The 13,476-nt window shown below is 44.1% G+C and overlaps 1 protein-coding gene across 8 annotated transcripts in view; it reads left to right on the top strand.

Moving 5' to 3' along the window:
* The window catches only part of ERCC5 (ERCC excision repair 5, endonuclease), a 36,728-nt gene extending 28,798 nt beyond the window's left edge, over positions 1-7,930 (top strand). For all 8 annotated transcript variants that reach the window (XM_053306424.1, XM_053306428.1, XM_053306421.1 and 5 more), the window contains 3 exons: positions 843-1,045; positions 3,498-3,580; positions 7,154-7,930. In XM_053306424.1, the coding sequence (XP_053162399.1) occupies positions 843-1,045; positions 3,498-3,580; positions 7,154-7,693 (826 nt within the window). In that variant the 3' untranslated portion in view covers positions 7,694-7,930. The remainder of the gene's footprint in view (positions 1-842; positions 1,046-3,497; positions 3,581-7,153) is intronic.
* Positions 7,931-13,476: the final 5,546 nt, after the last annotated feature.

Raw genomic sequence — 13,476 nt, 5'->3', positions numbered from 1 at the left:
CTATTTCTTCTATATACAAAATATTTTAGATCATCAAGGAGAAATAACCAGGAAGAAAAATGAGACAGAGTGTTTCTCTAACCCCTGCTAACTGAGCAAAGAGACACCTTTTAAAGTGGTGATTCTCTTATGTTTAGCAGCGGGAGAGCAACTGGTCCTTTCCAGCCTCAGCACAGCATCCTTCCAGTGACTGTTGCTGGTATCTGCCATATGTTTTTTATAGATTGTGAGCCCTTTGGGGACAGGGGACCACTTTATTTATGTATTTTTCTTTGTAAACCGCTTTGTGAACTTTGGTTGAAGAGCGGGATATAAATATTCATAGTAGTAGTAGAAGAAGAAATAGCTACATAGGCTGACATCCAGGAGGAGCATCTGGGCTTCTGAAAATGGGATGAAATTTGGGTGACTTACCTTTCCCCAGAAAGTACCTTATGACACCAGAAAATATGTTGTTGAGGGTCGCACAGCCCATAGAAACATGTTTTGGGGTGATACAAAGGGCTTCTGGTGGGGGGGAGGACTAGGCTTGAGCCCGAAACATCTCAGCCCGTTTCGACGGGCGCACACACGTGGACAACGTGGCGGCAGGGAGGAACGCTGCCGCCCCGAGGGGCTTGAAAATAACGGAGCACCGGTGGGGGAAATGCGGCGGGAGGGGTGAGTGCACCCTCCCCTGCCCTTAAAGAACTATCGGCGCCGAAGCAACTTCGGGCACATCCCTAGAAAGGACCACCACACACACTACACAATGTTAGAATATAAGTCTTCTCCAGGTACGTTAATTAGAATGTGAGCCATAGAGTGTGTGTATTTATTTCGTGTGTGTGTGTGTTTTTCAGCAAATGGTGGTCTGAGGCTCAGAAGAGTAAGAAATCACGACCCAACCCACATGATACCAAAGTGAAGAAAAAATTGCGGCAGTTGCAACTTACACCAGGTTTCCCAAATCCTGCAGTAGCAGAAGCTTATCTGCATCCTGTGGTGGATGAATCAAAGGGATCATTTGTTTGGGGAAGACCAGATTTGGAACAGATCAGAGAATATCCTTTTCTTCTCCCCTTGTTCATCTCTTATCCTAATAAGCCGGTATTATAAAGGAAAGTTGTTCAGGAGAATTGTGTATATAAGTGAACTTAGCCAATGGAATATCACTGCAGTTCTTATGGTCACTAAAATAGTTCTGTGATAAGTGGAGAGGTAGAAATTTGTCTCTAAACATGTTGCGACATGTTTGAAACGTTGTAAATTTGTAAGCTTGTCTGATGCACATATTCCTCGCACTAAGTTAAATGAGGAAGTGCCATCTATAATCAAATCTGAAAGCCACAATCAAATAATATTTTTATTAGGACCAGCCAAAAAGACACAAAATCTTGAGCAAAATTTTGGATTTTTCAGAACTCTTTATCAGATTGGATGTTAAGCAAAGTGTGCAAAATGAGGAGTGGCTGAGCATGGTAAAACAGCCATGAAAGTTTGCAGCTTATAGCAGTCTTAACATTTTCAGTAGATCTATGTTAATCAACCCTACTAGCTGCTAGACTTGATCTCAGGCTGTGTCTAAGGCTTTGGGGATGAAGAAAAAACAGTATTTGGCTTGCGTTTATATGAAATACAGCATGAATGAAGAATTTTCATGTAGTGGTTGTCAGGATGAAAGTGCTAAGAATGGCAAAGCTTTTTGCATGTGAAAGATTCTGCAAATTTGTAAGACCTGTTTTAACAGTATATGAGGAATATCTCAGGATCATGTAAAATGTTTAATAATTCTTAGGATTTCTTTTTTCTTTTTAATGGCGGATTGCATTCTTCCCACCCTTTCTTCGAGGAGGTTTGGGTGGCATACAAGGTAACTCCTCATGTCACCCACTTGATCCTTACAAAAACTCTTTGAGTAGCTCAAATGATGACTTGCTCAAAGTATCCTGAGCAGGGATTTGAACTCAGATTTCCCCAGTCCCTGTTCGGGGTGTGCACGGAACCGCCAACTGTGGTCCGGCACTGGGTTGGGGGGGTACCTTTAAGAGCGGCGGGAGGGTTTACTTACCCCTCCCGCCGCTTTCCTGCTTGCCGCCGTAATCTTTAGATTAATTGGGGCGGCAGGACACCCGCTGCCCACCCCCCGTGACCGGATTAGGGGCCAAATTGGCCCAAACTACTGCCGCCGCCGCCCACCCACCCAACCGCCGCTGACCACCCACCCGGTAGTTTGGGCCGATTTGGCCCCTAATCCGGTCTAGTAGCCACTGGCTACCTTGGCCCGAAATCGGGCCTTGTGTTGGGCGGGTGCGTGGGTGGTCGGCGGCCGCGGCAGTAGTTTGGGCCGATTTGGCCCCTAATCCAGTCGCGGCGGGGGCGGCTGGTGTCCTGCCGCTCCAATTAATCTAAAGATTACGGCGGCAAGCAGGAAAGCGGCGGGAGGGGTAAGTAAACCCTCCCGCCGCTCTTAAAGGTACCCACCCAGCCGAACCGGACCGCCCAGGTCCGGACCGGTCCGGAGGCCTTTTAAATGGCCTCCGGACCGGTCCGGGCCCATCCCTAGTCCCTGTCCAACACTAACCACTGTACTTCATTGTCTGTCTAACAGCTATCAGAAATGTTGTAGACTTGTGAAACACTGATTATCTATATAAATAATTCACTTACGGACGACCGAATTGAGGCCTACATCCGGAGGCGTCCGGAGCCGTGCAGATGCCTGAAGCCATGATTGCCTTGGGAAGGGAGGGGCAGCGAGCTAGGGATGGCAGGCGGAATCCGCAGACTCAGGACACAGAAGGAGGAAAGGCAGAGGGGAAAGGAGGAACCATTGCCTGGGCAGGGAGCAGCAGCAAGGGAGGTGGGAATCCGCAGACTCGGGAACAGAAAAGGAAATAGAAAGGAAAGGAAAGGCAGAGGAAACCGACCACAGAGAGGAGGAGGCTGACCACAGAGAGAGGCGCGGAGGGGGACAGAGCGAGCGAGAGAGGCGCGGGGGGGAGAGACAGCGCAAGCGAGAGAGGTGCGGGGGGAGATACAGCGCCACCAAGAGAGGTGCGTGTGGGGGGAGAGACAGCGAGCGAGAGAGGCGCGTGGGGGGGGACACAGCGCAAGCGAGAGAGGCGCGGGGGGGAGAGACAGCGCAAGCGAGAGAGGTGCGGGGGGAGATACAGCGCAAGCGAGAGAGGTGCGGGGGGAGATACAGCGCCACCAAGAGAGGTGCATGGGGGGGGAGACAGCGAGTGAGAGGCGCTGTGGGGGGGAGAGACAGCGAGAGAGAGAGGCACGTGGGGGGGGGACAGAGCGAGTGAGAGAGCTGTGGGAGGACCAGCCAAACGAATTCTCCCAACTAAACCCCAAAAGGAAGTAAACTACCGCACAGACGCTCTGTGCGAGTTCAGCTAGTAAATCCTATTTCTCCTATGGGTGTATGCTGCTTAAGGAACTTGCTTTCCTTTTTTGGCTTTCTTTATTGCATTTTGTTTTTCTGTTGATGATCCTTAACTACCACACATTTTGCCAAAGTCATTTTGGATGGACTAAAACAAAAACAGATGAAGTCCTTCTGCCTGTCCTCAAACAGCTGAATGCTCAGCAGGTATTACTAAAACACCGATGTATATGTCAGAGTGGTGGTGAAATATCTAAACTGGTGTTGCTGTAGCATCCAAAGTGTTTACCCATATGCACCTGAAAAACCTACCTTGACCTAACAGAACAGTGACATATATAACAAAATACACATAATATAATTAACCAAATCTGTAATGACAAATGCATCAGTGGTGTACATCCAGACGTGTTGTGCTGTTCAATGAAAGAAGAGCTGGTCTTGTGGTAGCAAGCATGACTTGTCCCCTTAGCTAAGCAGGGTCCACCTTGGTTGCATACGAAAGGGAGATTAGAAGTGTGAGGACTGTAAGATATTCTCCTTAGGGGATGGAGAGACTCTGGGAAGAGCATCTAGGTTCCAAGTTCTTTCCCTGGCATCTCCAAGATAGGACTGAGAGAGATTCCTGCCTGCAACCTTGGGGAAGCCGTTGCCAGTCTGTATAGATAATATTAAGCGAGATGGAGCAATGGTCTGACTCAGTATATGGCAGCTTTCTATGTTCTTACATACGTTAAGTACATGAAGTTTGTGGAGCTGCACAGTGTGGTGTTCTCTGATGTTGTGCAACCATTAATGGAATACCTCCAGGATATACAAGGTTCTGCAACCTGTTATGCAAGTTGTCAGCATCTTTAGTTGTACAAGGACTAGTATGAAACAGACATTCCTGTCTTTGAGCTACATCCTTGCACTGGCATAATGCTGCTAGCACAACACTAGTCTGGATATAAGCCACTATTAAAAAATGACTTCACTGAAAGTCAAATCAAGCAGATGAGAAATCAAAATTTGATCAACATAGAAAACATTAGTCATATGGCAACTAGGGATGTGCACAAATTGATTTTTTCATTTTGATTTGTACCCAAATCGAATCACCCCCGATTTGTTTTCGGTCTGAATCTGACCCCCCCCACTCCAGATTTGATTTGTACCCCCAAATTTTCTGAATCGGTTCAGGGCAAAAAAAGGGGGGGTCCCAGGGGCAAAAGTGTTGGGTGGGTGGTAGTGCCCAGTGGGTGGAAGCTACCACCAAAATTTCAAAGGAGTTCGGCAGAGGGCTGATTTTTAAGTGATTTTTGAAGATGGCATGTCCTTGGGGCAGAAAAGGCCTGTGATGAGGGGCCAGAGAGGTGAGGGCTGCCCAGTTGGGGAGAGCCCAAGAAGCCAGAAGCCTGCCATTGGGGCACTGCTTCTGTGGGAACAGGCAGCAGAAGGAAACTACCCAGGCGGCTTGACTCTGAGGCCAGACCTTCCCTGTCACCTGGGGTGGTTTGCCCCACTCAAGCTGAGGGCTTTACACTTGGTTTGTGTTAAGGATGATTTGGGGACTGAAGAACCAGAACTGATCTCACAGATCCATTTATAAAATTTGTCCCCAAAGGGGTGGGACTGGATGATGGAAGCCCTTGAGCTGACTTCCAAGTTCCTAGCTTTAAATGTTTACACGTGAAATTTAACATAGCTTTCAAACGATTTTAAATGGAAAGATGTTTCAAGTTGAGGACAGTAAAGCTAGCGGAAGACACAGAAAGAGATACAAAGACACTCGCATCTAGTGTGTGTTTCAGACCTCTTGATTTATAAACCCAGAAGCTGGCAAGATCATTTCCTCCACTGGTGGCTTAAAGGTTTGCCAAGAGAAATGATATCTCTTTCTCTCCCTAGCATGTTTTGGATCATAATTGGTTTCCTGGCAGCATATACATTTGTGAGTGAACACTTTCACAGCAGATGTTGAGCTTTTATAGTGGGTAGACAAGAAGGCCATGCAGATAGCATCCTTTCATATCTCAGAAATTGGCCAGGTACCTTTTCCAGAGGACTCCCCTTTACTCAGTGTGGAAAGCTAGACCTATGAGATATCCCACTGGCTCATAATACTTGCAAACTCCTTGCATTCAGAATTGCCTGGAACTAAACAAAAAAAGGTCTCAAAGCGATTTGCATAGAGAAAAAAAAGAAAGAAAATGGTTCTTTGTCCTCAGAGGGCTCACAGTTTGAAAAAGAAACACATGATAGGCTTCAGCAACAGCCACTGGAATGACATTGTGCTGTGGTTTGACAGATACTGTTGTTCTCCCCACCAAATATGAGAAAGTCACCACTGTAAAAGGTGGCTCTTTGCCCAGTTAGCAGGGATTTTATGCATTACATATGCAGGAAATAGTCAAATTATCAGCAATCTTTGTTACATGATTTGTTTATCCTGTGGTTATTGATTCTGAACAAGTTGGTTGCCGCTGTATATTTGAAGACCTTATGAAAACTTTGCTATCTGCTATTTTGGCTATATGTATATTATTTTTATTGACTGTATTTCTAACATTTATATCACACCAAAAACAAAACATAAACAAAACAATAATGAATCTGTTTGCTGGAGTGGCCCTTTCCATAATTTTTTTCTTGGCAGAGAGGTTCATATGGATTGGTGTCCCCAGGGTCTGTGGAGCTTTAATATTTTCCTACTGCAGTTGGAATACTCCATACTAGGGATGTGGATGAATCGATTTTTTTGATTTGATTTGATTTGATTTGATTTGTACCTGAATCAAATCACCCCAATTTGTTTTGGGTCTGAATCTGCTCCCCACCCCCCCAATCACCCCAGATTTTATTTGTACTGAAAACTTCTGAATCTGAATCCAAATCAGTTTGGGGCAAAAAGGGGGTTCTGGGGGCAAAAGAGTGGGGTGGGTGATAATGCCCAATGGGTGGAAGCTACCACCCAAATTTCAAAGAAATTGGGCAAAGGGGTGATTTTTTTTTTTAAAAAAAGTTTTGAAGTTGGTGTGTCTTTAAGCTTTCCCCCATAGGGAATAATGGGGATTTCAGCAGCCTTAATTATAACTTAACTTAAGGGGTGGGGGGACCAGGGTGGCTTGTGCTGGGTGGTAGTGTCCAATGGGTGCAGGGAAGCTACCACCCAGATTTCAAGGAAATAGGGCAGAAGGGTGTTTTTTAAATTATTTTTTTAAGTTATGTCTTTGGGGCAGAAAACGAGACTTGGGGGCAGAAGCGTGGATCAGGTGGTAGTGCCCAATGGGTGCCTGCTACCATCCAGATTTCAAAGAAATTGGTGAAAGGGGTGGTTTTTAATTTTTTTCCTGAAGTTGGCATATCATTAAGCTTTCCCCCCATAGGGAATAATGGGGAATTTCAGCAGCCCCATAACTCCACTTGGGGGGCACCTGGGTGACCCAGGGCAGGTTGTGGTGTAGTGCACATATGGTGCCAACCATCGCCAGAACGACAAGCCCATGGGGCACTGGGTTTTGTTGTTTTCAGTGTCTGAGGTGTTCTTCTGAGAGTAGATTCTCTGGTAGGAAATAATATTTACTAATCTCCCGAATTTTTTGGCTCTGAATCTGGGGTGATTTGTTTTGTACCTGAATCTGGGCAGTTGAGCACAGGCGTGATTTGTTCTGTCTACAAATCAGCCAGATGCAGGTTTTGTACCCAAATTGTTTTGTACCCAAATCAATTCACACATCCCTACTCCATACTTCCTCTAACATCAGTCATTTAAATGGGTTGTTTTTGCTTCCTTTGTAGACTCAGCTCCGTATTGACTCGTTCTTCCGACTAGCACAACAAGATAAGCAAGCCATCAAGAGTCAAAGGCTTCGCAGGGCTGTGACTTGTATGAAAAGGAAAGAAAAGGAGGAGGAAGAAAGTGAAGTCTTCGAGGCTACTACAGTCATGGAACAAGAATGCAAGCAGAGGAAAGGGAAGGACCCCAGGCAGACCAGAATAGAGAGCCAAAGGAGCAAGAGGAAAAAACAACTGCCCTCTAAAGAGGAGTGCTGTTTGGGGGGAGGCTTCATAGGAGAGGTTCAGCTCTCAGAGGCATCCAGTGAGTCATCTGTTGAAGATTTGGAGAATGAAGCCTTGAATAAACGTAAAAGAGGGGGAAACACGACGACACTTAAATGTGATGAAAGCACCATGGGGCATGAAGCCACAGGGGATGAAGCAGGGAATAGTAGCTCCAGCGAAGAGGAGAAAATGCCTGTGGTGACAGCCAGACCTGTATTTGAGGGCAAAAAGGCAAGAGGCAGATTTTCAGGAGGAAAAAGAAAGAAATTCTGTTAGTAACATATGTGGACATTTTTTTAAAAATGTTTTGTAAATAGCACAATGAAATCTTCACAAGAAAAGGATTAATGATCTGCCCTTCCTACCCCATTTTTTGTTATTTATATATATTGACTCTATTTAAATTGGATGGTTTTTAGCAATCATCAACTCAACATTTTAAGCCTCTTCAAGAGGCTGTCAGATTTTCCCCTCAAGAAAACCTGCATTAAAATAAATGTTTGCCTCCCTTGATATGTTTCCAAAGGTGATTTGTAATATATATGTGTTTCATAATAGAAACAAAATCGGCTTGTGATGTTGCCAGTCTTTCACTCAGCTTCACACTTCATGAAATATAAGTAGTGTACCATAAGGGCCTCTGCATGCTGCCAGAAGGAAATATTTTGGGCAGCTTCAGTTCCCTTATACCTTGCTGTTTGCTTATATTCAGAATCGGTTTAGTCCGGCATTGAGTACAGTTATATGTGAAAGGAAGGAGGAATGGGAGACGGGGAAGGGAGGTATTGGGTATTCTTCAGTACAGGCTAGTTAATAGGTAAACAAGATATATTCTCTCAACATAATTTTAGTTTAAAGTTACAGATTGTTGAACAACTCAGCTGTCAGGTGAAAACTTGTGAGGAAAAGTAGGGTATATGATTTTTCACAAGTTTATGTCTTATAGAAGGTCAATCTCCGAGTCCATTCCTGAGAATGAAGAAAGTTAACTAAATACTTCTATTAGGCTGACTCAACAAAGAGTTGGTTTAGACTTCAGATTTCTGCTTCTGTACACTCAAAAACAGCCTGATGCTAGTGGAAAGCTTGCAGCTTTAAACAATTATTATACGGGCCAATAAATGATATTAGCTTCCTTGTTTCCTTCTCAATCTGTTGGGGCAGCATTGCAACAAAAACTATTTTTCAAGGACATTTTGCCCTATATAGTGCCTGTAATTTCTCTTGGAATCATTCTAACAGATGATGTCTTTTTGTCATGATGGTAGTCCACACATCAAGACTGGTTTCATGTGGGGAGCAATTTTGTGTGAAACAGTCCTTGTGACAAAAATCTTTTATCATGTCATCACAGCGTTTATGCTAATAGGCAGCTAGGCACACTTTGTGCAGTGTTCTAAATGTGTGTAGAATGAAGTAGGTTTTTGTGGAGTTGAGCATATGGACTTTAATAGGAACTAGATTGTTTCTTAAAGAGAAAAATAAGAAAAGGGGGGAAATAAATAAATGAAGATGAATACAGTTTCCTTTCAAGCTTCGTATCATAATAGTAGCATATGATGGGACTAATTACTTGACTAGCATTTATTGATTTGTATTGAACTCTACTTAGGTATACAGTACAGTCATTAAGTGGTGCAGCGGGGAAATGCTTGACTAACAAGCAGAAGTTTGCTGGTTCGAATCCCCACTAGTATGTTTCCCAGACTATTGGAAACACCTATATCGGGCAGCAGCGATGTAAGAAGATGCTGAATGGCATCATCTCATACTGTGAGGGAGGAGGCAATGGTAAACCCCTCCTGTATTCTACCAAAGTAAACCACAGGGCTCTGTGGGCACCAGGAGTAGAAACTGACTTGATGACACACTTACAACCATTACACGGCACTACAAAACAAACATGTAAAAGAAGAATTTCTCATTTTTGATTCCCTCTTTCTTGTTTTCTTTTTTTCAATTGCCAAAAGTTCTGGAGCAGGGATTGAGTGGTGTGCTAGTAGCTGCATCTGCAGTAGGGGAAAAGCCCTGTCATGTAAAATGCTGAATTTTAAAGTATTCTCTTTCTGACATAAGTTCTGATTGTTCATATTGCACTGTCACACAAACTGCTCCCCATGAAATGTGATAAGTTTCTGCATGTTACTAGGAGAAAGTACATTTCAGTTCCCTCATTCCCTGCTGTTTGCCTATATTCAAAATATACTAAGTGTGGCATTCAGTGCAGATTAAGGAAGTTGGTTTTGCTTCCATGCAAGCTACCAAACAGGTAAACCTAATATCCTTGGGCATATAATGATAGGGTGGGATACAGATCTAACAAGTACAACAAAAGAATAAATTAAGTTGGACTTGCCCTACACAGTGTATCCCAAACCAGACAAAGCTGCCCAGTTCATAGAGATTTGCCTCCTGTGTTAGGAAGTGAGCTGCGTCAGTCTGATGTATACTCATTCATTTTGTCCAGATTCATTAGAACTGAACAGGATTTTAAGACAGAACAGCACAAACCCTGCAAATGTATTTCACCACTCTCCTCCACTATTATGAAAGGTTCGGTGGTTCTCATGAAATGGTCCACCCTGGATTCATAGAGATGACCTTGTGACAAATGAGAGACAAGCAACTCTAATGCCATAAAGAGAAAGGACAAATGATTACTGGCGCAGTTGGAGAACGCAGCTGCCACAGTAGCTCTGCCTTGCCACTGAAAACGAAGTAGCTGTGCCCTTCAGTTTCAACTTCCCTCTGAGACTGATCATGCAACATATAGTGTTCATGTTTCAAATGACAAGCTTACTACTGACACATTTTTTGAGTTAAGTCTATTCTTCAACAAGTCTAAATGTAGTTTGTTCTACAACGAGATATAAATGTAGTTTACATTTTTACATTTATATCCCGCTTTTCCTCCAATGAGCCCATAGCAGTGTATGTGGTTATGTTTATAATCACAACAAGCCTATGAGGTAGATTAGGCTGAGAGATAAGTGACTGGCCTAGAGTCATTCAGTAAAGTCGTTCACACAACCATTATACCTGGGGCCAGGGAGGGTAGTTTTCCTGGGAGAACACCTGTTTTCCTGAAGCCGTACTGCTCACCAGCCCACATGATTGCTGCTACGGTGAATGGTATGGCATTTTGAAGGCCGAGGAAGTGAAGCCCAGCCTCTAGGATTCACTATGAACAGCATGGTGCATTGTGGAAGCTAGAGGCTGCCCACATGACCCGACAGTGGGGTAGGAAGGCGTGCACATGCCCTCCTACCTCACTTTTAGCCCGAGTTAAAAATCTGGGCTACCCAGCCGAGGAGCACTGGATTCGAAATGATCCCAGAAGTTCTGACGAGCAGCTCTACCTGGGCAGGGCTGCACCAGCCCAGGTAGAGCTGAATGTGAGAATGACTTTAGTGAGTTCCATTGTTGAATGGGGATTTGAACTCTTGTCTCCCCAATCCTAGTCCAACACTCTTAACTACTACACCACGCTAGCTCTCTGCTATTTAGAGCAGAAGGGCATGGGTGGGGGACTTGGAATGGTGATTTGGAAATGAGGCAGTTAGGCATTTTCTTGGGAGGATGGGCTCTTTATTTCATCCGTCTCAAGTACATGAAGATATTGAGATGAAACACACTTAGAAATGTTGGTGATCCCTGGCATCAGGGAACGAACAGGTTTGACCTTGTTATCCTTGTGCTCATTTTCACTTCTTTGATACAGCCTTAGAACTACAGAGAATTTGAACTTTTGATCTGCAATACTAAATCTTAACTACATGTTATGAGGAATTGCAGATACTTTCTGCTGTGTTTTTTGTTTATTTAAAAACCCAAAACTGTCTTGGGCAGCCTGTGTCTGGGCAGAGGCCACAAGATTAAGCAACCTCTCTGTGTGTGCCCTCTTTCTGCCCTAACACGACCTTAAGAGTTTTAGAATGTAGAGGAAGGAATGGTAGACCTCAGCTTAACATGTTGTTTTAGCATAAGGGGTAGAGGAGTGAGATTAACTGCTCTGTACATTCGAGAAGGGTCGATTTCTTTCCTCGGGCAGGATCTTTTAATGCTCCAGCAGAACAGAAAGGCCTTTGCTGCTTAATATTTCATTCTCTAAAGTCCAAACAATGCACACACTGAGCTGCCAAGAAATTACCTTACCTGTTGCAGAGGGATGAAAATTGAAATTGACCTTCATACGATTTGGCCCATCTTTCTGCCAAGTGTAGTATTTCATAACAACAGCAAATCCATCGTCTCAGGCATGAGATTTTATAGAATGTATCTCATCTTGCCAGTGTGCTGTCCATTCATCTCTCTTGCTGTACATAGCCCACTCTCACTAGTCCTCAAGTCCTCAGGAAGATTTTTTTTGTTGTTATTGTACAATAGTCACATCATCGTCTGCTCCAGAATTAATCATTGCAAAATTACATAGAGAGCCTTTGCTCAGAAGACATTGCAATCTAACTGCAAGGACTTGTTGGAGAAAACTTGTTTGTATCAATCCAGTAGTGAGTGAGTGTGTGTGTGTGTGTGTGAGAGAGAGAGACAGAGAGAGATGCAGATACCATGTGTTATCAGAGGCATGATGATGATGCCAATAAAAAAAGTTTCTTGTCATTCTGCTTTTTCCTTTAATTTGTGTTTTAATTTAATTTCCTTTCATTTAATTTCACAAAGTGAATCTGTTTTGGTGAAAATCTTCCACCTTCATTCTTCTAATCATTTATAGCAACTGTACATTTGGATATTGGTCTATAACCAGATACATGTTGGTCCATTTGGTTTGTATAGCATTATAGGGAACACCGACCAAATTGGGACACAGTCAACTTTTCCCCAGTTTAGATCTGGACTTGGCATTCTGGCAAATTGACAGGCCATCATTAATAGAAGTTTAACAAAGTGGGCTGAACAACAAAATCACCTGGCTTCCAAGGCTAGCATGCATGTTCTAGCCAAGGCCTAGCTAAGGAGTGAAGAAGCAGTGCACATTGGAGTACAGGAAGTGTCCCACCTCCCTCAACATACCAAGCCCTGTTTTCCTCTGTGCCTCCTCTCTGAGGAGGAAATCTCAGAGAGCTGCATCCCCTACAGAACTGCTTCAGCCTGGGATCTCAGTGGTGGCTACTGAGCCTTCTGGCCCACTGGATATACTAAATTTGCAGGTAGTAGGAAGCATCACTAGATTTTCTGTGTGTCAAAGATCTGAAGAGCAGTTTCAGCTGCTGGGTTGTCCTGCCCTTTTGTTCTAGGGAGCCAGCAGAAAGGAATACTTCTTGGTCAGTCACCCAAGATCTTCCAGCAGCAATGATAGCTATGTTCTCCTACATTTTCAGTGGAGCTGGGAGGAAAGGAAGCTCTTTGCCAGGTCACTGTTGTGCCCTAAGACATCTTCAAGGGCAGCAGCAGGGACAAAGGCTGCTAGGCCCTGCTGCTCACTGGCTCCATAGAGCAAGCAGGCAGGAAGGACCAAGAGGCTTGGCAAACGAGGGAAGAAAGTTTTTGTTACCCCTCCACTCTCACCATGTATCTCTATGCATGTTTACAGTGGAAGACTGCAAACTGAACATCCTTTAAAGTGGTGACTTTTTTTAATATACTGAGCAGGGCAAGAGCAACTGGCCCTATCCAACCCCAGCACTGTTTTTCCAGTGGCTGTTGCTGGTGTCTCTTTTTTTCTTTTTTAAGATCGTGAGCCTTTTAGGGACAGGAAACCAACCCATTTCTTTTCTAGGTACACCACTTTGTGGGTTTTAAAAAACGGGTATATATGTCATCATCGTCGTCGTCATCATCATCACAATCAATATACAGAGTAGTGGAGAGTGCCCTGTGCACCCTTCCCTGCAATTTTTCATGAGTTCCTATCGATTGTATTGTCAAATCGGTTATCCTGAGCCTGGGTTCCATTCTGCATGATGGAACTGCATGCTAGCAAGTTGAACACTGATTCAGTTGCCAGTGCTGTCTTCCCCACCCCCTTCCCCCATGTGCTTCAATGGGGCCATCTGCCTTTGAAATGGTATAGGTTGGTTTATTGATTCATTCATTGTACACTC

This window comes from Hemicordylus capensis, chromosome 3 (assembly GCF_027244095.1).
Source record: "Hemicordylus capensis ecotype Gifberg chromosome 3, rHemCap1.1.pri, whole genome shotgun sequence".
In the NCBI taxonomy this organism is placed as follows: Eukaryota; Metazoa; Chordata; class Lepidosauria; order Squamata; family Cordylidae; genus Hemicordylus; species Hemicordylus capensis.
This window is presented reverse-complemented; position numbering and strand designations above follow the sequence as displayed.